Below are 24,911 nucleotides of genomic sequence, written 5' to 3' on the forward strand. Positions count from 1 at the left end.
TTACAGTGTGTGTGTGTGTGTGTGTGTGTGTGTGTGTGTGTGGTGGCACGTGCATGTGTGTTTGTGTTCAGTGTGAAGCAGGGTTCTGTTTCCTAGTAATTAGCTCTTATTAGCATCTTGACTCATTCTTTATCTACTCATAGAAAATACTTGGTTATATACCAATACCGTTATATATGTGTGTGTGTGTGTGTGTGTGTGTGTGTGTGTGTGTGTGTGTGTGTGTATATGCAGTTTCTGTATTTTAAGTTGTATATATGTGTGTATATATATATATATATATATTCAGTATATGTATGTATATGCATTTGTGTACTTTAAATTATTTTCAGATACTAATAGTATTTTTTATTTTTACTTTAGTATTTTTATCTAGTGTTTATTTAGTATTTTTATTATTTTACTTTAGTATTTCTCCTCCCTCCTATTGGGCCGTTGTTTTTGAAATACTTCTTAGCTGTTCCCTAGTCCAGTTTCAAGAATTTTTATTAGTTTTCACTAATTGCATTGAATTTGTTTGTTAGTATGGGGAGATAGGATGTCCAAGTAGTATTGTTTTCCTATAGGAAGATGACATATCTTACATTTATTCATATCATTTGCTCAGATTTATAGGTTCTTTATACCTTTATTCATGGGTGTTTGGAATGTTAATGTTTGCAAATATTGTCATTTTCTACAATAAATTTGTAATGGTTATCACCTCTTATACCATGTTGTATAATTTTTATACATTTTGCGTGTTTATATGCACCCATATGATTCTACTAGCCCTTTATTTGGCCTTCTTCTTCTTCTTCTTCTTTTTTTTTTTTTTTACCTCATTGCACTGGGATTTCCAATGAATAGTGGTAATGATACTGTGCCATTTTGTCTTCATCTTTTTTTAGTAGCAGGCCTTCTTCTATTTTAGTGTAATGATGGCCACTGATTTAAGAAAAATCCATTTTATTATTAATCCTTTTCTTGGTTGTTAGATTCTTTTTTTAATCAGATAATGAACGTTAAATTTTATCGAATGCCTTTTCAGCATCAAATGAGAAAGTCAATGTGAGCTTTCAGTGTTGTAAATAGTTTAAAAATATCCTTACATTCTTGGAATATCCTACTTGGTCATTGTGTCTTTTTTTTTTAATAGAAAGATGGGTATTATTTCATAATATTATGTGAAATTTTTAATATTCATAAATTGCTCTTTTATTTATATATTTTCTGGTTTAGTACTAGGCTAATGATAGCTTGCTGAAATACATTATAATACTTTATATGTCTTGGCTTAATTTTAAAAGCTTAGAAATTATCTATACTTGAAAGCATGATAGAGCACAATAAATTTGGGAGACTTGATACTTTTTGGGGGCAGTGGTTAAATAAAACCTTTTTCTTCTATAGCTGTTAACGTATAGTCACTGAGAAATGTCAGTCCTTTTTTTTAATACCTTCAGTCATCTCTTGGATGACACAGTTTGCTCTCTTGTTTCTTTATTATTTGTTTTTATTCATTTAGGTTTGGATGATACAGCTTGCCTGTCTCTTTACTTATATTTTACTTATTTATTTATGAGTTTTTTTTTCCTCCCTTAAAGGGCTCATGGAAATAATATTGTGTAAAGTTTTTGTTGTTGTTTAGAACTGTTGGAACATGTTTAAAACACATTTTTTGTGGTTATATTTTAGGTGATACCCTCTACATTTTTAGATTCATTTAAAAATATTAATCGGACATAGCTCTACATTTTAAAGATACTATTTATATAATATATTGTTTATCCAGTTTCCATGTTTGAGTGTTTACATTGGTTTACTTCTGAATTTGAATATTTATTTTGTCAGGAGACATGTGAGTTATAAGCTCTCCAAGGGCTTGTATATATGTTCAAATATACTTGTCAACGAGCAGCATCTTGCTTGAGTTTCGTTTTCGTAAATATTAGTCTTATTTCTCTTAAAATAATTTAGATTTGGTTCATTGCTTTCAGGAAGGAAATCAGCATTATAGGGGAAAAGTTTGATGTGTTTTTTTTTTAACTTTTGCTTGTGGAATTTTTTTTCTTCATTCATGAAATGGAAAAAATTGATTTCATATTTATATAAATGTTGTTTTAACGAATGTTTTCTGGTAGTTAGTTTATCTTAAGTTTTTTATAGATATTTTTGATAGAGGGACCCTCTAGAGGAAGACACTTTGGTATTATATTTGGTTCAACAGATCCTGCATGTAGTAGTTATCTATTGCTAACTAACAAATAGGGCTGGGATCTCATCCGAAGGCTTGCCTGGGAACTGATCTTCCAAACTTATTCTTGGCCCAATCTAGCACTTTTTCCTTCCACTACAGCCATACTGGCGGGTATTTGATTTATTTGAGAGTCACTCTTTGGATTTAACATTCAGCCCTGAAAACATCTACCTCTTTTGAGTCTTTCCTGTTATTTATTCATAAACACGTGTGCGCGCGTGCACGTGCTCATGGGCATGTGAGCACCTGTAGAAGGGGAAGTGGGAGAGACAGAGGGAAACAGGAAGGAGGTGGGAGGAGAATGATCAGATGGTAGTATAACTTATTTCCATTTTAAGAACTATTTTTTTCCCCCATAGGTGCCTTAGCTGGGCCAATTATTGTGGAGCCACATGTCACAGCAGTATGGGGAAAGAATGTTTCATTGAAGTGTTTAATTGAAGTAAATGAAACTATAACACAAATTTCATGGGAGAAGATCCATGGCAAAAGTTCACAGACTGTTGCAGTTCATCATCCTCAGTATGGATTCTCTGTTCAAGGAGAATATCAGGGAAGAGTCTTGTTTAAAAACTATTCACTTAATGATGCTACAATTACTCTACATAACATAGGATTCTCTGATTCTGGAAAGTACATATGCAAAGCTGTTACATTCCCGCTTGGAAATGCTCAGTCCTCTACAACCGTAACTGTATTAGGTAGGTATGCTTGAATTACATATTTTGGTGGTAGTAGCAAGGATTATAATAAAAATATTTCAAGAATTTAAAATGATTGAAAATATATATATATATATATAGTTTCTAAATAATTCAAATATGATTTTTCAAGTTCTGTCTTAAAATCCTGTAATTCTAGCCTCTCAATTTAAACAAAATTTTGTCTGTATCTACCCTACCCATTTATGTGATTCTGTGTGGTTCTTAGCTATTTTCCTTTCTTCATGAAAGATTATTTTTTATGTATGATACTAAGTGTTGAGTGTTTTTGATATTTTCAGTGTTCTCAAATTTTCAAACTTTAAATTACCATCTTTAAATAAGCTTTTCCATTTATTTAAATGTCCATTGTCTTAGAGCTCATTGATACACCTCATGTTTGTTTCTGAAATCAAATTTTATTTCTGCTCCTGTGGATTTCATAGCTGTTGGAATCTTGGGCTGTTGATTGTAATGAACAATCTTCTGCCTTTTTCTGATAACTGTTAGAATCTATGGTGGAATTTAAAATGAGCTTATTAACCACTTACAGTGAAAGGACACTAGTTTGGAAATACTGGTTTATACTTTTGGAATAACAGAATAAGGATTAAAGAGTAATAGCAACCTGAGCCATTTCCACCCAGAATAGTACTCCTTTAACAGATTTTTTCTCTGCATCTACCTGTTTGCCCACCTGCTGATAGCTCCCCTCCTCCTTCCTCCTTCACTTTCCTTCCAGATGTTAAATGCTCATAAAAACTCTTTGTACTCCTTAGTTGGTCTTAGTTCCAGCTTTCAGAGACAAAAAAAAGTAACTAGCCCCTGGTATTTAAAGGCATAATTTCAGGGTCTCTGAAATGCAGGAAACTGGTTTTGTCCAACTTTGGTAGATATTTTTTCATGTTTAGAGATACTATTTAAAAATAGAAATGAAACTAACTTCTTGAAGACTTGATATGTTTGTAATACTGACCTAACAGCTGTGGGGATATGTAACTCACATTAATGAAATTGATACTTCTGAGGAATGTTTGATTAGGAGGCAAGGCATAAATATCTGAAAAATCAAGTGCAGGCCATCAGGGTAAAAAAGGTCCCAACAAAATTCAGTATCTAGAAAGTAATCGTTTATGTGTGGAAGAGGGAGCTCATGCGAATAAACTTTTTTTTGCTCTAAATTTTAGTAATTTCCCCTGAATTAATACAATATTCAGTGGTTTAAAACTCAAGACTGTTTATAGGACAAGACTAGTCACGATTTTACCCATGCCTATATCTCTAGCTTCTTCTGTTCCATCCCTTTCTTCACTTTTCCTACAACCCAAATTTAATAATCATGATAAACTATTTGCAGTTCTGGTAATACCTGTTTATGTTTTACGTGTGTTTTTCTTTCTGGTTGGATTGCCTTTTTCTTCCTGTCTCTCTCCTCCTACGTTCTTCTATTTAACTGCTATTCGTCAGACCACATCCTTTTAGAAGCCATTGTTGAAATATATAACCCCTTGCAATTTGATGTTTTTCGTTTTTGGCTCTTTTGCCATTGTATCTTGAGCTTGTCTATTGCAGTAGTTTCCACACTGCTTACTGTGTGTTTTCTCCATTAGAAACACATGGTGGACTGTAGCTATGTACTTTAAAATTTAACTTTATCTAAAGCCTACAAGGGTTCCTAGTATATAGCAGTCATGCCCTTTTAAATGTTATTTAAGTAGAGGATAGGGATGGATTGGTGAGCTTTTTAGTCTACAGAGGTGGTGTAGAAAAAAAAATAGTTGAGTCAGCTTTGAATTTTGGGTAGGTTTTGGGTAAGAAGAAGGGAAATAAGTGTAGGGAGAACAAGTGAGCCAGTGTAGGGAGGCAGAAAACAATACACATTTGGGCAGAGTTTTTTAGTGTCAGGATTGGTGACATTTTGGGCTGAAATTCTTTGTTGTAGTGAGCTGTCCTGTCCATTGTAGACTGTTTGGCAGCATCCATGACCTCTGCGCACCAGATGGCTAGTAGCAGTCCTTCAGTTATGACAACTGAGAATGTCTCTAGACATTGCCGGGTGTCCTCTGGGAGAGGAGAAGAGAGGAGAGATCACTTAACTGTTGAGAACCCTCATTAGTGGAACCACTGAATAATTTGTTGATTGCTTATAGGATTTATATAAAGCACAAGAATTAAAGGCTAGAGAGTTGAGTAGGACTGCATTAAAGTAACTTGAAGGTTAGGATGGGCAATTTGAGCTTTGTATTACTGGAAATGCCAAGTTAGTGTAAGGTACTGTGCTTGCCTCCCTTTTTCTACTCTCAGACTCTTGTTGTGTAAAGTATGGTTCCTGAACCAGCAGCATTGGTATCACTTGGGAGTTTGTTAGAAATACAGAATTTCAGGCCCCTCCCAGACTTAATGAATGGTAAGTCTACATTTTAGCAGAATAGCTAAATGATTCATATGCAGAGTAAAGTTTGAGAAGCACAGCTTTCACTGTGCTTATAGGGATACTTAATTCATAGTAGACTTGATTTAGGGAGTAATGTGGTGAAAATTGTGATTTATGAAGATCGGTCTGGTGTTTTTGATGGATTGAAATGAAGAAGTCCCAAAATCATAATCCTTCAGCCATGAGGACATGAAGACTTGAAATTAATTTTCTAATTTCTGCCACTTGAGGAAAGAAGGAAGCTATTATATAGGAATAACTGTCAGGACTTTCTAACTGATTGGATATAAGAAACAAGGGAGCTTTGAGCATAACAGGTTTTGAACCCTGGTGATTGAATAAGTTATGTTACTATTAACTCCAGTGGGCGTGTCTGAATGAAAACCAGGTGTTGAGGTTGGGAGGCTAAGATAATGAGTTCAGCATTTGTTTTATTGAGTTTGAGGATATATAGGCAAAAAATACTAGTTGGTAGTTAGAAACTGTGGAGTCAAGCCCTGTATCAAAATTGAATTAGAGATCATCTGGATAATAGTGTATATCAGATAAAAGTTTTTAATTAAGGCAGATGCAAAAAGTAACTGAAGGCCCCCAGGACCCAGTATTTATTAAGGCAGAGGTTAGAAGAAACAAATAAAGAGAGCTTTGAGAAAAACTCAGGCAAAGTAATACTACTTACATGATGACAAGATAAAATTTTTAAGATTTCTCTAGCAGCTTTTACCACAGGGAGAATTAAGCCCTACAGACATGATTTGAATAGCCATTTTTTTTCAGTTTTCCTAAGGATGGTGCACAGCTAGTATCATTCTAAATGCATAGCCCAGAAAGTAATTCATTACTTACAGCAGATACTTTAAGGCATTAGTACTTAGTTCTTTGGGAAATGAATGTGAAGAACTGCATCAAAATATCAAATTCTGTGAAGTTAGTCAAAGAAAATAGGCATACAAAAATATTGAGCCTGTAGTTTACGTGGTGACCTTAGAGTCTCAGTGCAGTGGTAGTAATAGAACCCAAATTAAGGGAATGTGATATAACAAAAAACCTTTGGGAAAATTTAACAAGTGTCCCATAGTTGATTACTATGTACCTAGTTGATTACTTGTCTTGATGGGATATTACATAGTTGTTGGAATTATGGTTAAGAAAAGTGTTGCTGCTTGAGGGGGGGGTGGGAAGCAAAAAAATATATATCCAGATAGAAACTAGAAAAAGAAATAAAGAGAAGTGGAAGAAGGTGAAAATGACTGCATTAGGATATTGTAGTTGTGGATAATTTTCCCGTTTTTCCAATTTTTAGAAATATTGCTTTTGCAGTAAAAAAAATTCCATTGCTGTGCATGGTGGAATGACAGGGACTGGATTTACCCTCTCTCTAAGAACAAGAAACCAGGCAAATAAGAAAGTTCTTAGTCATTGGACAATAGGCAGTGTAGGATTATGATCCCTGAAAGAAGGAAAACAAAGCGAGTCCCTACAATGTTCTAGCTTCCTCTTTAGGCAGTTTCCAGGCTACAGCTCATTGACAAGGATTTGAAGCAAAGAATGATGGTTTCAGGGAGAGTAAAAGAGACATTGGAATTCAGGGAGGACAGGTGATTAGAATTTGTGGAGGAGAATACTGGAAAGCAGAGAGCATCAGAGAGAGAGAGAGTGTGCGTGCTTCAGAGATCTACAGAAGGGCACTCTCAAGTCTTTTTGGTTTAGTACTGATCTGTGTATGTGTGAGAGGAAACTTTTGAGGTGGAGGAAAGAACCAGCAGAAAGCAGTAGATCTAACCAACAATTCTGGTGTTCACACAGGGCTGGGAAAACTTCATATTCTCCCCATTCAGAGTACAGAAGGGCATTGGTAGAATCTTAAGAGGAAGCAACAGCAAAAGTGCTGGACAGGGAAGGGTACAGAGAAGTTAACTAAAATATTGAGGTATATGAGAAAAGTAACTTCAGAAAGCCAATACAATCTACAACTAGGAGATTTATTCCCTTCATAGGAGACAAAAATAGCAGTTTAAAATTGACTTTAAAATAATTTTTTAAAGCTCCTCAAAGATAAAAGCTTCTATTAATGATGGCATAAGTTATTCAGACCAACTCTCCCATAGGAGGGATGCAGTATAAAATACCACTGAAAGCTTCAAAGAGGTAAGAATATAGTGAGAAATCTAACTAGACCAAAATCTAGGAGAAGGTAAAAACAGAAATAAGCCTAGTACTGAAAGCTGCATTCCACCTGAGGGCTTTTGAGAATTCAGAAGAAACACCTGAGATTTTGAGATTTTGAGAGCCTTGAGAAAACAGAGACAAACTTCTAAGTGTAGTTTTGCTCAAGATGGGATGTCTAGTAACCCTTCTTTTATTCACTTGGTATCCAAAGCTTACATTTTTCAGAATAGTAGTAAACTAGAAGTAAACCAGCCTTCTTACAGACTTCTAGGTTTATGATTACCTGAGTGGTCTGATTTAAAAAAAAATTTTTTTTTAATGTTTTTATTTTTGAAAGAGAGAGCACGCAAGCGGGGAAAGGGCAGGGAGAGAGAGACACACACACACACAGAATCCAAGCTGTCAACATGGAGCCTGACACAGGGCTTGAACCCACACTCAACTGGTCGCCACCCAGGCGCCCCTGAATGGTCTGATCTTAATAAGTTCAGGAGATCCTAGACTGCTTAGAGATTTCAGGAGATTGGTAGAAGAAAAGTCCAATCTTTTCTGGTCTGGAAGAAAACTACCTTATTTTAGACCCCGGATTATTTCTCTCTTAATTATTCAGACACAGGCATATAGTTTCCTTGAGTAGTCAGGCATACAAGTAAAGAAGACCCCACAAGCAGCAGCCAGCACAAATCAGACAATAGAAACAGACCTGCAAAGATACAAGATGTTGGAGTTATCAGACACAGACTATCAAACAGCATCACTTAACATTTGAAGAGATAAGTCAGTCTATAAAATTTCTGCAGAGAAGAAATTATTTGAAAAAATACATAATAATTTGCCTAGAAGTAGAGAAGTAATTTTTAGCATATAAAAGCAGTTAACCATAAAAGGTAACTGAAAACTGATAAATTTTGGTACATTTGAATTAAAAATTTCTGCTTACCAAAACACATCGTAGAGCAAAAAGATCCTAAACCAGTAAAGGGTATTTTTTTTAGCATATATCATCAAAAAAGGGCTCTTTTCCCAAATCAGTAAGTAAAAGCAATTGGTTTTAATAGGCATTTTGCAGAAGAAATTCCAAATGGCCTATAACATGAAAAGATCCTTAACCTCATTCATAATGTAAGAAATTAAAAATACAGTCTCGATGATAATATGATTATATACATACAAGATTCACAAACATTGGGAAGTCAGACAGTATCAACTTGTGGTGAGTCTTTGGACCAAGAGGAGCTCTAATATTGGGAGTAATTTGGTACCTTAAAAAGCTTTTTTGGCATTATCTGGTAAAATTGAAAATAAAAATAGTACTAATTCCACTATAAGGGACAGACTAGAGAGGCATCTGCACAAATATGCCAAGGTACATGAATGAGAATGTTTCTTATAAAATTGTTTACTCCAAACAGGAAACTGCGCCAATGTCCAATGGTAAATAAACCGTACAGCAGTTAAAATTAATAATTTATACAATTGCATGTAAATTTAAATGATCTAAAAATTAAAAGTTAAAAAAATGAATTCCAAAATAATAAACTAAGGCTAATTGTTCTCAAATAAATTAATCTCAGGAACACAAAGTTGAGTCAAAGAAAAACTGTTACAAAAATGCATATAGTCCAATACTATTTGTGTAAAGTTCAGAAATAGGTAAAATGCAACTGTTTTTAGGTTTGCATGTGTTGCTTGTAGACCTATCATGAAAAGTAAGCAAAAATATATTTCCAATAATGGATTCATACTTGGGCCGGTAGGTGTCAAGGTCAGGAAGAGGCATGTTGAGGAACTTGGGAGGTGCTATTTTTTTTTTTTTTATTAAGATGTATGGTGGTTACATAGATGTTTACTATAAAGTGTTCATTACATGTGTTGTATGTACTTTTCCCATTGCTATTTTACAGCAGTACATCTTGTAAAATACATAGGGAAATACATAAGGAAAATATCAATACGCCTTGAGGTAATTATGAAACAAAAAAAATAGATACAAATCAAGAACAGATGGCACTGAAAGAACTAGTTGGAAATTTTGGAAATGAATAAAAGTTATTGGGATAAAAATTTAATATAGAGAATAAGCTATAGGCTTGAGCCAAATAATTCCTGAAGTGAGACTGAGGAATTTATACAGAAAGAAGCACATAAAATTTGCTGGAAAATGTGAAGAGATAGTTAGTATAATGGAAGGTAGATTGAAAGGGCCTAAGCATTAAGGTTACTTTTCACCTGCTGAGGAGCTTTCTTATACTAGAAAAAGGTAATGTCATCTACATTCTAAGCATAACTATTATTGACATTATACTTTAACAATGTAGGTTCCATACTGGTAACTTAATTTATATTTTCTGTAAACATTTTTGCTGCAAAATGAAGCTGTATGTCTAAAAACTACATTCTTCCCCCTTGCAGAGTGATAGTACTTACAATCTCATAATGGAAATTATGATCCAACTTACAGGACATTTTCATATACTAACTGGGGAGAACTCATCGGTCCCTGTAAAGAAAAACGTATCTCTGCTAGGGAGAACCGTCTTCAAGATTATAAAGTCTTCCTTAGCTTCTTGTTTGCCTTGGCTTATGATCCTCTCTTGTTCCAAGAATCCAGTTGATGTTGGTATTACTTAAAAGTGTGTGTGTAGATTTTATAGGCCTTTGCTTCTAAGTTTATGAAATATGGTTAGATATGGCTTGGAAGGATGTAAATATATTCTTAATTGAAATGTAACTACTTTTTTTTTTTTTTTAATTTAAACAGTTGAACCCACTGTGAGCCTGATAAAAGGGCCAGATTCTTTAATTGATGGAGGAAATGAAACGGTAGCAGCCATTTGTATCGCAGCCACTGGAAAACCAGTTGCACACATTGACTGGGAAGGTGATCTTGGTGAAATGGAATCCACTACAACTTCTTTTCCAAATGAAACGGCAACAATTGTCAGTCAGTATAAGCTGTTTCCAACCAGATTTGCTAGAGGAAGGCGAATTACTTGTGTTGTAAAACATCCAGCCTTGGAAAAGGACATCCGATATTCTTTCATATTAGATATACAGTGTAAGTAAATGATAACATCTGCTTTTGAAACATATCATGCATTTTATTTTAATTTTCTTCCTTTGACATAATTCTATGTCAGACTTTTTAATTTGAATATTTAGTATTCAGATATTCTTACAGCTTTTCCTTGTTGACCTTTTCTTTCTTAATTTTTAAAAATATTTTCATGGAAATTTCATTTAACCAGAACATTTTTTCTTAGTTTGTAAAGATGGAGAGCGCCAACTTAAAATTATTTAATCTTATCCTTTTTAGACTGGACTTAAGCAAATTATAGAAATATTTATACCTCAAAATGTGCAATACTTTGAGACAAACTTCTCTAATCCAATTAATATAGCTGTTACTCAGTTTTATTGATACCATCCATGATGTTTTCAGCAAAAATCTTTCACTGCCTAGATGCATTTTAATTAGAGTGAAAACCTGTTTTTTATTATTGTTTCTCCTCTGATTTTCTTGATCATGTTATAGAGTAAGACAGTATTTTAAAGATATCATTGGGATCATAACCATTGTAGATAAGTTCAAAGCTTGGCCCGTCTTGTATTTTTTTTTTTTTTTTTGGTTAAGGGATGCTCCCTTGTGTGTGAAGTTTGTATATGTATATATGTATGTGTGTGTACTTTTTCCTGTACATTTTCTCAATTGTTATGTTCTTTATGTAGCACTTAAAAATTTTGAGAAGAAAAAGTGGTAATGCAGCTAGCTTATAACAAGGATAATGAAAATGAATAGGTGGTGTTACAGTTTTCATTCCTAGTGTTTTGTTTTTGATATGACATGCATGGAATTTTAAATTGCACATATTCATTGCACTTGGTGTAATGATTTCTAAAGCTAATTCTGAGAATCTTTTTCAACATTTATAGGGTTGAACTTGGGAACTTAATCTTATGTGAATGTTATTACCATTTTATTCTGGAGTGCAGATACCTTCTTTTCACTTCTTTGGAGAATCCAATTAAAATTTCTCTTTTTCCTTTTCCTACCTTACTTTCACAGACTTAACTTTTTCCTTTTTCTTGTAAAATTCAGATCCCAATTGTAAGTACTATTAATATTTTCCTCATACATATTTTGTCCTTCCTTGTATTTAGTAATGACTGACATTTTCTTCAATTTGTATTATGTATGTTATTCTTTTTTGGTTGGTGTTTGCTTGAATGCAATCCTAAATATATAAAAATATTTCTTTTAATGTAAGACATATAATTATGGCTTAGATTTATTGACTTGTTCTTTAAATATTAGAATACTCATGACTTTTTTTTCTTTAATTGGCACCTATAAAACATGTGAACAAAGTTTAAAGAGATAAAATCTTCTATCCAAAATTCATATCAAAATTTGGAGGTATTCTTTGGGAATACCTTACTTAGTACTTGTTCCTTCCTCTTAGTAAAAGAAGGTAAACACACAGATATCTGTACTGTTCTTTCAGTAACATTTTATGGTACCAATTTTAAGTTATAAAAATGATTGTTAATTTTTGCATTTATGAGGCAGGCATTTCTTTCTTAAAATTACTGAGGTAGTTAATTATTCCTTAGTAAAAGTTTAATTTTTTACCACTGTTTTGTAAACCTTGCTTGACAGTAGATCAAGCTTCCCTGCCAGAATTAAACTGACCTGGTCCCTCTGTAACTTCCCACCTGGTCATGTACTATTTATCTAGTTTACTGTATAACTCACAGCAGGGCCCCTGTACCATGCATAAAGTGACATTGCCTTAGGAAGCCTTTCATGACCTTCCTCAGCCCCATCCCCAATCTAAATTAGGCCCTTCTTATCTTCTCTGTATCATCCTGTTCTTTTCTTTCTTGGCTCTCATAATAGGTTTTTATCACATACTTTTAAATTATTCCCTTCTTTATTAAAAGCTATTAGAAAATACGTTTTATGAATACAGAGTCTGTATGTATACCAAATGCCTACAATAGTGCCTGCCACTTATTAGGAGTTAGACAATATGATGGTTGAATGAATGGTTAGTATTGGATTGTGTAGTTAGAAGGCATAAATTTGTATTGCTAGTAGGTATGGATAATTGCTCATTTAACTAATTATGTTATGTTGCACATATACCAAAGGATGTTTGGGTGCAATGGATAAAATTTCATGTTTTAGAACAGTTGAGGCCATAGATAACTTACTTTAGTTTTAATTTTAGCCTTAGAAAGTTTATGTCACATTCCATCTCTACTTACCCGTAGAGTATTAATTATAATACAGAGAGTCTAATCTCTGTAATTGATTTTGTATCTCTTAGGGGATATTTTCTTTCAGATTAAACATTTTTTAAGACAGTTTTATATGGCGACTTGGTATTTAAATGCCACGTCTCATCCAAGTAAGCAGTGTAATGTATTTCCTTTGTTTATATATCTGTGTTTCTTATAATAGAACTCTTATATTTTGTTCTTGGTGATTATAGGTTTGTGAATATTGTTACATTCAGTGCCCATAATAACTAGAACTGTACATGCTTACAGCTGCCTAGGGTTTGGGTACTCATTGTACATTCGTGCAGTTTCAGTCAACTAATATATTAACTACTGTTTTCCAGTCTATTATCTTAATGCTTTGTCATTATATATTGCATTTATCACTAACAAAAGATAATTTGTCCTGTTATGCATTTATTTTATAGATGCTCCTGAGGTTTCAGTAACAGGCTATGATGGGAATTGGTTTGTAGGAAGAAAAGGTGTTAATCTCAAGTGTAATGCTGATGCAAATCCACCACCCTTCAAATCTGTGTGGAGCAGGTAATAATGTCAGATACTTCTAAAGAGAAATTATATAAAGTGAAAAGTATTCTTAAATGCATAATTAATTTTTTTTATCTGTGTAATACATGATCATAGTAACAGTTGAAAATTAAGCATTTCTGAGTGTTCTCTTGTCCCACCTCTCCCCTACCTTTCTATCCCTGCAGTTCTGTTTCTCAGAGGCTCCTTTTTAGCAGTTCCTTCTGGTAGTTACCATCATAGGTCTTAAATTGCTACTTCTTAATACTATTTATTGACTATTGTGGCAGATGAAAATTTAATTTTATATCTACCCCTTCACACACAAACATACCCATACACATATTCCTACCTTTATGAGTCCCAGTGAAATTCAGCTACTTTTAGTTAAACTCTGTAGTCAGTGTTTGCCTCCCTATGACAAGTAAATACTATTTACTGAGAACTAAGTAGTATACTGGAATTCTGTTTTCTTTTGTCTAAGATCTTTGTTTTCCCTGAGGCTAAGAATTCGTAGCCTCAAAGAATATCCTTAACTCTCTTTATCTGTGAAATTTCAAACTGTTATACTAAGATTTTCACTCATTTTTCTCAGTATTTAGGGCCCCCCTTTAGTCTTGAGACTTGTATCTGTCAACTGTGTATAATTTTCTCATCTTTTTGGTCATTTCCCTCCTTTTTTTTTTTTTTTTTTTTTTTTTTGGTTTACCAGACCTATTTTTTGTATACTAAATATCCTTTCTTATTTTTCAAACAATTTTTTGTTTCTCCTAGATTTCCTTGATTTTTTTTTTCCCTAATTGACTTACTGATTTAAAATATTTTGGGGGTGTATTTAATTTCTAAGAGCATTTTCTTATTTCTCTGTTCTTTTCATAGCATTTTTTTCTTATTTTATGGATATAATGTCTTTTTGTTTTTTCCCAAGAATACAGTACTAACATTATTTCCTCAGAGAGTTTTTTTCTGCTTCAAGTTCTTTTGTTTTTTGTTTGGTCTTTCATTTTGTAGATATTCCTTAATTTTCTCAGTTATCCAGTCGTTTCACAGTGATGTATTAAAATAAAATGCTGAGTGGAAACTCTGTCTTTAGAGTGGGAATTACTCATTAGTAGATTCCATTTAGAGTGATCAGGTAGAGAGGATTCTTTGCCTGGAGAAGCTTCAGATGTCACTTAGGAAGAGTGAAAGTCTTTTTTTTCATGGCCAGTTTTCTTTTTTTTTTTATTGAGTATATATTAATTCATTCTTCTTTCTTTTTTTTTTTTTTAATTCATTCTTATTTCTAAATCAAAAGTGTCTAGTATCTGTACAGAGTTGAGAGGAGTCCATTATTTTTTTTCAACTTTCGACTAATCTCATTAATTCTTAGCCCTCTGCTTCACTCTGGCTTTCTGTAGTACAGTGAGTCAAACTCCAAATCTTGGGTTCTTTGGAGCACATTGGCTGCCTTCCCATTCATATGCCTTCTGGAAGCACTTCTTCAGCCCAGAGTGGAGTTTTTCAGCCTTGGCACTATTGACATTTTGGGCTGGATAAATCTTTGTTGTGGGAGGCAGTCCTGTGAATTGCAGTATGTTTAGCAGCATCCCTGGCCTCAAACTATGCCCCTCCTCCCCCAACCCTGTAGTCTCCAGACATGCCAGTTGTCCCCTAGAGATAAAAATCAATCTTGATTGAATGGCTTAAAGCATGTATTGTTTTTGCCATCTCTTTTCCGTCTTCTGAAAGTTTGTTGAAACATCTTGTCTGATGAATTGTGTCTCCTGTTTTGTTTTTCTTTATGGGTTTTTAATAGCTTTCAATTCCTTTACCCTTGTTTTAGGTGGGATTTTGTGGGAGCAAGGAAACAGTATATTTGATACATCTGTTGTCTTTAAGCAAAGATACAGTTTTTAAAGTAGAGAAGGTTTTTTTCATTTACATTTTCCTAAAAGTGAGAAACAGTCTTTGGTTAAGATGTGTGATAGGTTATTTTTAAAAGTTATACAATTCTGAGTTCCATTCCTAGATGTCTTTTTGAGTATGATGCCTAATCTCTCTAATTTTGTTTCCTCACTGATAAAAGTATGTCATAGAGTTGTGAGAGTAGAGACAATGAATATAAACGAAGTAGCATAAGTGAAATAGCATAGAAAGTGCTTAGCATGTCATTTGCTGTGAGTTTAATGTGATATTTAGATTTTTATGACTATGGCTTATTTGAATAAGCAACTTTAAAGGATTATAAGCCATTTTTCTATTTCTCAGAATTAAAGGGATTAGAATTTGGGCCTCAAAGTGCAGAGAGATAATTGGTAAGATTTATACACTCCATATTCATTCTCACCCTCCTAGAAAATGTTCACCTTTTGAAAGCGTGTGCTTGTACTAGTGTTCTTTTCAAAGTCTTCTTAGAAGAAGGCTGGGTGTTTCTGTTTTTTAAGCCATGTGAGAATATTATCTTTTTTCTTCAGTGCTAAATTGACGTTCCAGCACTGTAAAAGATTTTGATTGTTCTTTTATCTACTACCCTGGGATTTGAAGAACAAAATCATTCCTCTTATGGTCCAGTGTTGGTTTTGTTTCTTTCTACCTTTTTATTGTTTTGTTTTTTTTTTATTCTTATTCCCTTTGTAATTAGTTGTTGGTCTTCTACTATATACTTAGATCATTGAAAGCAAGAACCTGATCTTATTTACTTGTGAATCTCAGCAGCACTAACAGAGTAGAGTATGATTAGTAGTAAGCTACTGGTAACTAAGTAATGGATAGCCAAGTGAATGAATGAATGGACTTTTTGAAAATCTTAGTTCAAACCATAATACTTGAGTGCCTGGGTTTGCTTGACTTTTTGTCCTCTTAAAAAAATTACTCATGGACTTTAGAAATAATTTCAAAATAAATTGGTGTATTTTTTGGTACCCTAAATTTGGCGATATGATGTATAACAGTATACTTAGTTCCATTGCAGTGAATGGCTTTAGAGTTGCAGTGGGATTTTATTCTTATTGTGGTTTATGCTAATGTATAACAGGACGTCTTAGAGCCAAATTAGTATAGACATCTATTTTTAAAAAGTTTTTATTGATGCCAAAATGGTGTCTTGGTTTTTACTGTCCCAGATGCCCACCTTAAAATTGAGATTATTTTATAAGAAGACCCTTTTTGATGCTTTAGAAACTAATCCTCTTTGGATGGGGCATTGTATAAAATTGCTCAGTATGAAATAATGCTGTTTAAATATGTTACAGAAGGTGCTAAAACATTACTATGTACTTAAATGTGTTGACTTTTCATCAAGGAATTTATAGATATATCATGAATTGATGTATTCACTGAGAATTATTTGTAATTCCTTTGATACTGTATGTCTTCAAATAATACATTTTTCTAATTTTCCAATTTTCTGAATTTGAGTCTTAAAATCACACAATTTTTTCTCTCCTTCTTTCCCATTCTAATATGTTGGCCTACTTCCACCTCTGTCATTTAGTATTTTGAAAGAATGGTTATTTATTTACTTTTTGTTTTTCCTGAAAGAGTGGGTATTCTTCGTGGATTTTTGTCTGTTCATTTTTATTGACAATTCACATCTTACATGCTTTCATTTCATAGTGAATTTTACCTAAAGAATGCCAGTTCTTTTACTAATATCTCAAAAGTGTGGTATCTTATTTAAATAGCTGTCTGTGAATAAAGTCTGACGATACATAAAATAATTTCATGCTTTTTAAAATCTAGGTTAGATGGACAGTGGCCTGATGGTTTATTGGCTTCAGACAATACTCTTCATTTTGTCCATCCATTGACTTTCAATTATTCTGGTGTTTATGTCTGTAAAGTGACCAATTCCCTTGGTCAAAGGAGTGATCAAAAGGTCATCTACATTTCAGGTAAGTTACTATCTACTGGTGAAATGAGTTAACGAAATTATTCCTGTAACAGCAGTAATAATAACACTATGTTCTCATTGGCAATTTATATTTGCTAAGATACAGATTCCTCAGTGTGAGGTTTTCCAAATAATCTAAAAGAGATATAATAAAGTAGCCCTGCCTGAAACACATATGTAAAGTGCCATTACTTAAAGAAATGTCAAAGAGTCTATGCAATAAGCTTATATACATTTTAAGACCTTTGCATATAGTTAATTTTTCAGTTACATAGTATTAAGTATTCCTTTTATAGATAGTGTGTACCTTTCTAGGTTCTCTCATCTTTACACCGAGAACATCTTTACATTGGGTTTGTTTGTTTATTTGTTTTTGGTTGTCACTCAACACAAGTGTCTCATAAATAAAATGGGATATTGACTTTGATGACCTGGCTTATTAAAGAACATACTTTGTCACTCAATATGGAACTCTATCATATTGGAATACTGAGAGGTTAAGTAGGAATGCTATTGAAAATGTGCTAATGAAATAAAATTTAAGATGTTTCTTATTACCAGGCCTTAAGCAACTAAGAACTTAGATTTTTCACATCCCATTTATTTTACAAGGAACATTTCTGTTCATTTGACTGAATATATAAATTTGGATACTCACAAAATACTGTTAGAGCTAAAAATACATTTATTCATGGGTGTGGCTATAACAAATTATTAATGGAATGCTCAGTTGTAAAAATTATATAAAATATTTCGAGCATCTCCTTATTGGCTATAAGAATATAGCAATCTTCATGTCTCAAAAATGGAAAATTAAAGGAAAAAGGAAGAGAACCTTGAGAAAAGCAGGTTTGTATGGTAATTATGTAATGGATATAGCTAAGGTTTTTATCTCTGTTCTGATCTAAAACTAAGTAAGTTCGATTTTTAGAGAAATTTTAAACTTACTTCAATGTTATATTCTCCATCTTTGATCCCTCAATCTAGAAACAATCCCTCATATTATTTTCTCTTAGCATTTCCCACAATTTTTAGTTTTATGCTTAACTTGTGTACTTATTATTCATCCTCACATTTAAGCATTTTGCATTTGCTTCATTTACCATTGAATACTCAGCACTTAGCGCCTGGCACATGATAGGCATGATGCAAATATATTTTTGCATGAATCTCACAGGAAGCTTAGAGCTGTGTACATCCCTTGCTAGCCCTTTCTGCCAGCAGCAGTGCTTTAGTGGAAATCAGATTGAGATTAAATATTAGTTTATTAGTCTCCCTTTCTTTCCTTAAAGGTTTTTGGTTTTGTTTTTGTTTTTTTTTAAGGATCTTAATGCCACAGGGAATGTATATTTAAAACGTAGTTACCTGAGGAAGGCTTACTTTTTGTTTGTGTTTCTGTTGTATAGTTTGGTATGGGATATTATTTGTAAATCTCAGGCTCAGTGTATTATTATGTAATCATTTAAATACTGAGGCTCAATTTGGGCATTCTTATATATACTGATTCTGTTGATGATATCCTAAATTTATATCTTTTGGCATTGTGGGTCCATTTCCCAGTACTTTTGACTTACGTGTCCAACTGCCTATTAAAGATCACTAACTCTTTGTAGAAATATAATAGGCATTTATGGCTTAACATTCAAAACTGAGGTCCTGATCTTCTGCCCCTTGCCCTCTTCCTCTAACAGTCTCCCTCCTTTCTTCTGTCATTGGTAACTCCATCCTTACATTTACTCAGAGTTTAATCCTTGATGCTTATTCTTTTTTTTTTTATGAATATAATTTGTTGTCAAATTAGCTTACATACAACAGCCAGTGCTCATCCCAACAAGTGCCATCCTCAATGCCCATCACCCACTTTCCCCTCTCCTCCAGCCCCACATCCACCCTTACTTTGTTCTCTGTATTTAAGAGTCTCTTGTGGTTTGCCTCCCTCCCTCTCTGTTTGTAACTGTTTTTTCCCCCTTCCCTTTCCCCATGGTCTTCTGTTCAGTTTCTCAAGATCCACATATGAGTAAAAACATATAATATCTGTCCTTCTCTGACTGACTTATTTCACTCAGCATAATACCTTCCAGTTCCATGTGTGTTGCCACAAATGGCATGATTTCATTCTTTTTCATTGCGAAGTAGTATTCCATTGAATATATAAATCACATCTTCTTTATGCATTCATCAGTTGATGGACATTTAGCCTCTTTCCATAATTTGACTATTGTTGATAGTGCTGCTATAAACATTGGGGTACATGTGCCCCTATGCATCAGCATACGGTAAATTCCTTAGGTAAATTCCTAGTAGTGCTATTGCTGGGCCATAGAGTAGCTCTTATTTTTAATATTTTGAGGAACCTCCACACTGTTTTCCAGAGCAGCTGCACCAGTTTGCAGTCCCAACAGTGCAAGAGGATTCCTGTTTCTCCACATCCTCACCAGCACCTTGATGCTTATTCTTGATTTCAGTTGTTCTCTCATATCTCACCCAGTCCATCAACAGATCTTCCATTATGTCGTATGCAGAACCTTACTATGTCTCCACTTTTGTTGTGAGTATTCTGACCCAAACCATCAGCAACCCTTACTTCACTATTTTTTGTTTGTTTGTTTGTTTGTTTATTATTTTGAGAGAGACGGAGAGAGAAAGAATGTGTGTGTGTGGAGCAGGGGAGGAAGAGAGAGGGAGAGAGAATTCCAAGCAGGCTTTGTGCAGTCAGTATAGAGCCCAATGAAGGGCTTGCTCCCATGAACCCTGAGATCATGACCTGACCTGAAATCAAGAGTCAGATACTTAACCGACTGAGCCACCCAGGTGCCCCAACCCTTACTTCACAATTAAAACAGCCATTTATTCTTTCTACTTTTAATTTATCCTTAGAAGAGCAGCCAGAGTGATCCTTATAAAGGACATGTCAGATCATGTCATTTCTCTCCTGCAAACCTTTTGTGGACTTCTCATTTTACCCTCAATTAAACCAAATCTTTCAATGACTATTATAAGGGTCTGCACATGCTCTGGTCCTAGATTATCTCTCTGACTTCATCTTTTATTATATCTCTTGCTCCCTCGGCCTTGTTGCTAGCTTCCTTGCTATTCTTTGACCATAACAGGCACATTGCTACCTCAAGAGTCTTTGACATGCTGTTGCTCCTGCTGGAAAGCCTTTTAGATATCCTTACACCTCTTTCCCTCACTTCCTTTAGGTCTTTGCTCAAGTATCACCTTCATAACTATATTTAAAACTGAAAATTGAAACTTTTTTATCACCCCTTTACTACTTTCTGTCTCCTTCTCTGCCTTATTTTTCTCTACAGTATTTATGGCCACATAAATGTTCATATTTTATTTATATGCTGTTTTTACTTCTATTAGAACATAAGTCCTTTCATCTGTTTTAATCACTACTATGTCCCCACCATCTGCAATAATTTTTGGCATGTGATAGGTGTTTAGTAAACTTTTCTTGCATGTATGAAAATATTTGTTTGAGAAGAAAACCATCAGGAAAAAATTAAAACTCCAGAATGTGCTTTTTATGTATCTTTATTTTCTTTGACAAGGTAAAGAACATAACACTGGTGATAAACTGTGCACATTTTTTGATCATCCTCTACTAAGTCTCATAAGAGGGAGAATAGAATATTGGGTAAATATGAAAAATCAGTTAATTATTGCTAAGTACTTCAGAAAGATAGCATTATAAGATGCTTTTCTTTAAGCCATCATCAAGAATTAGACTTTGCCTTTCTATCCAGAGTCTTTAATATTTAATACAGTATACTATGTTGAGTTTAGTTAATTTTGCTGAGAACTTCTTGGAGGATATTAAGTATCCTAGATATACTACTGCCTTTCCAAAATGACTAATAAAGCCTAGTAGACTTTTATCAGAATAAAAAGCCATAATTCACTAAGAGCAAACAATCAAGTTATTGATCTTTTTTATTGTAAGTTACATAAATAAATCCTTTTCCCTCTAGGGAAAAAAAAAATATTTACCTCAGTATTAAAATTGGTATTTTACAATTTCAGAAATGATTTTTTAAAATATTTATAAAAGGAACATATCTTATGACTGGAGACTAAAAGATCTAGTCAGACCAGAGTAGAGTTAGCAACCCTGTTTGAAGGAAGTTGTAATTTTCTAATACAGTTCATCCACATTGCTAAGTGTAAGATTTTGGAAGATGTGATTGATCCAAGATTGCAATATTCAATTTCAGTTATTCCTCATGGAGGTACAGTGAATCTTTATACAGTACTAAATGACTGCTGGAAATTGTGTTTTTCTAGTTGTTTTTGGTGTGTGTTTTTCCCTGATACTTCTTACTTCTCTTTGAGACTAGAGGAGCAATTTTTTTTTAACATACTTTATTGTCAGATTGGTTTCCATACAACACCCAGTGCTCATCCCAACAAGTGTCCTCCTCAATGCCCATCACCCACTTTCCCCTCTCACCTGCCCCCCCATCAAACCTTAGTTTGTTCTCTGTATTTTAGAGTGTCTTAATGGTTTGCCTCCCTCTCTGTTTGTAACTTTTTTTTCTCTTTCCTCTCCCCCATGGCCTTCTGTTAAGTTTCTCAAGGTCCAGATATGAGTGAAAACGTATGGTATCTGTCTTTCTCTGAGTGACTTATTTCACTTAGCATAATACCGTCCAGTTCCATCCACGTTGTTGCGAATGGCCAGATTTCATTATTTCTCATTGCCAAGTAGTATTCCATTGCATACATAAACCATATCTTCTTTATCCATTTGTCAGTTGATAGACATTTAGGCTCTTTCCATAATTTGGCTATTCTTGAAAGTGCTGCTATAAACATTGGGGTACATGTGCACCTGTGCACCAGCACTCCTGTATCCCTTGGGTAAATTGCTAGTAGTGCTATTACTGGGTCATAGGGTAGTTCTATTTTTAATTTTTTGAGGAACCTCCATACTGTTTTCCAGAGCGGCTGCACCAGTTTGCATTCCCACCAACAGTGCAAGAGGGTTCCCGTTTCCCCACATCCTCGCCAGCATCTATAGTTAGAGAAGCAAATTTTTATGTATCACATACATTCCCCCATGCCATAAACTCAAAGTATATTGGTATACAAATCTTGACTTTTGAATCCTGTTGATTTTAGGACCTAGGCATAATATCTGGCATAAGAATCCACACCTAACTAGCAATCTTTAAACTTTAGAATTCCTAGATTTTGTTTAAACAATTCATATAAGTGTAAAAGAAATAAGAAATCAACAAATTATTTTAGCACAGTAATTATTAGGCTAAAATATGCTTTGTAGCTACAGAGGCCTTACTGCACTAATTTGTTTTCCTATTTGGCAGAACTCATTAATTTGAAAAACGAATTTCTTCATGTGACTGTAGAGAACTGAGTCTCTACTAGTTGATTACCTTTGTTATATGCTCATTTATCACACATTCTACAAATAATATCAAAAAACAATGTTTGAAAAAATAAGGAATGCTGTTGGAAGGGATTTTAAATTATGATAAATAAGTAGCTGTTAGTGATTACACAATAGTCCTTTTGTTTCTTTACGCAAATTCTAACTCTCATTGTAATTATCTTGGAGCAGGGCAAGAATTAGAAAGCATGAATAAATGTTTTGGGTACTTGTCATATGTCCATTGCTTAAAATACAAAATAAGTATTAGCAACAGTCCCTCTTTCATGGAATCATAATAGTGAGGCTATGCTATTTTTAGCAGTGTTTGAGGAGGGGATGGCAGGTTAAAAAATTTTTAGAACCACTGACAAAATTAAATAAAATTTTTAAATAGGTTGTTGTTGTTGTTGTTGTTACTTTTTTTTTTTTTTTTTTTTTTTTTTTTTTTTGGTAGTTAGATTTTCTGAAAGCTGTATTTTGTTAAATCTGAGTTAAGTAGTAGTCATCCATCTGTGTTTACACAAAGAATGTTGCAAGTAGAAATAAATGTCACTGATTTTTTTTTAAGGATACTTAGTAAAAATAATGAGTTATATATATTTGTGCTTGGTGAGAGCTCAGGTATATGCACTGTTCTGAGAAAAGTGGCATTTCATTAAGACCTATCAAAAACTTAAAATCTGTGTGCACAAAAATGTGTGAATTACAAATAATTATTTCAGTGATTTGTACTTCTGTTTAAACCTGGTGATGCCAGTTTATTGTACTTTTTTCTTTTTCTCATGAGTTGCCTTACAAATGATTAATTTTTAATTAATTAATTTAATTTTTTAATATCCTGGTTCTGTGAGGTCGCATTATATGATAGGAGGCTTTACTTTTTACTACTTTTATACTACAAATGATTCTACAATTCCACAATTTTTTTTAGGATTGAGTTTGTTCAGCTAGTGAATAATATGGTCTTACAAATTAAAACTCCTCTTGATTCACTTACATATAATATGATGACTAATACTCACTTCAAAGTACTTGACAGGATTGCCTGTTATATTGGTTTACACTCATAGGAAATTAGTTATACTGTACTTGTTAAATTTTATATTGTACTTGCTAAATTTTTACCACATTCTATACATACGGCATTCCGTGATGAAACCTGTTTCAGTAAGTATTTTTCTTTAGCTTGTAATTTTAGAATAACTTACCCCATGTAGATTTAGTATTTTTCTAACAATCATTTTTTTTAAAAGCTCTATCAGTACCACTCATTTAAAAATTAATTGTAGGAGATTATCATTCGGGTCATTTGTTTTTTATCAAAGAAGAAATTCAAGATTTTTTAACTCATCCTTTCTTCAAACTCTAGAGTTTTATATAACATGACCTACAAATACCACTTAATTGAGAATTAACCAATCTTTAATTTTTACTATTTATGTTTAGTTGCTTTTTAATATTAATGGCTATTTACTCTATAATCTAATGGCAATACATAGGATCATTTGCATCTAATATTTAAGTATTATTAGAATGTTCTCTCTAAAATATTAGCTGCTCTTTGATACTTCATACTAAAGTGATGTGACAATAAATTTTACAGATACGGTTGAAATTCTTCAATTTCCTAAATGTTCAGATATCTTACCCATGGGATATAGACATGGCGATGACATTTTTATAACATTTTATAACATGTTTTTACTTTGTTTTTGTCTGTTAGTTTCATTTGATGATATAGCCCATTTGGCTAACACAGTTTAAATGTATGCTTTTTATTTTCAAATTACTAAAGAATGATATGTACTACATATGTCCTTCCTAAAAATTAAAAGCTCTCTTTACTTAAGGAAAATATTTTTGAGAGAATTATTAAGCCAACAGCTTATACTATGGCCACTTAACAAGAATCTATAGTTTTTCATTCTTTTAAAGATAAGTTCAGATCTTACAAAAGTAAAATTAGGTCAATATGGATATTAAGAAACATACTTTAATTTTTTTATTCTTTCATTTTATTTCTTTGTTCTTCTGGCTAAGAAAATGTACATTTGGATTACTTAATTTTTTGGTATCGTAATTCTTAAGCCAGCTGTATATAGGACATTTAAATAATATTCTTTATTTAAAAAAAAAAAGTATTCCTTGGAGTACAAGATCATGCTAAAGCTTTGAATAGAATAATTCAGGATTTACATCATAGACCATTTTATATTCCTTTTACCTCATTGGTAACTGACTAAATGCCAGTTTCCTTATTTTTTAAAAATATGTAAGTA

At 33.3% G+C, this 24,911-nt stretch overlaps 1 protein-coding gene across 4 annotated transcripts in view; it reads left to right on the forward strand.

Annotated features, from left to right (window-relative positions):
* Positions 1-24,911, forward strand: part of NECTIN3 (nectin cell adhesion molecule 3) — a 123,938-nt gene that overhangs the window by 36,165 nt on the left and 62,862 nt on the right. For 3 of the 4 annotated variants that reach the window (XR_013557905.1, XM_060640080.3, XM_078452982.2), the window contains exons 2-5: positions 2,599-2,940; positions 10,305-10,601; positions 13,258-13,375; positions 17,081-17,232. Coding sequence is in view for 3 of the 4 variants with exons in the window: in XM_060640080.3 (XP_060496063.2) it covers positions 2,599-2,940; positions 10,305-10,601; positions 13,258-13,375; positions 17,081-17,232 (909 nt within the window). In the remaining variant the exon portion in view is untranslated. The remainder of the gene's footprint in view (positions 1-2,598; positions 2,941-10,304; positions 10,602-13,257; positions 13,376-17,080; positions 17,233-24,911) is intronic. The other variant, XM_078452983.2, reaches the window with a different exon arrangement.

This window comes from Panthera onca, chromosome C2, assembly GCF_046562875.1.
Source record: "Panthera onca isolate mPanOnc1 chromosome C2, mPanOnc1 haplotype 2, whole genome shotgun sequence".
NCBI classification, from domain to species: Eukaryota; Metazoa; Chordata; class Mammalia; order Carnivora; family Felidae; genus Panthera; species Panthera onca.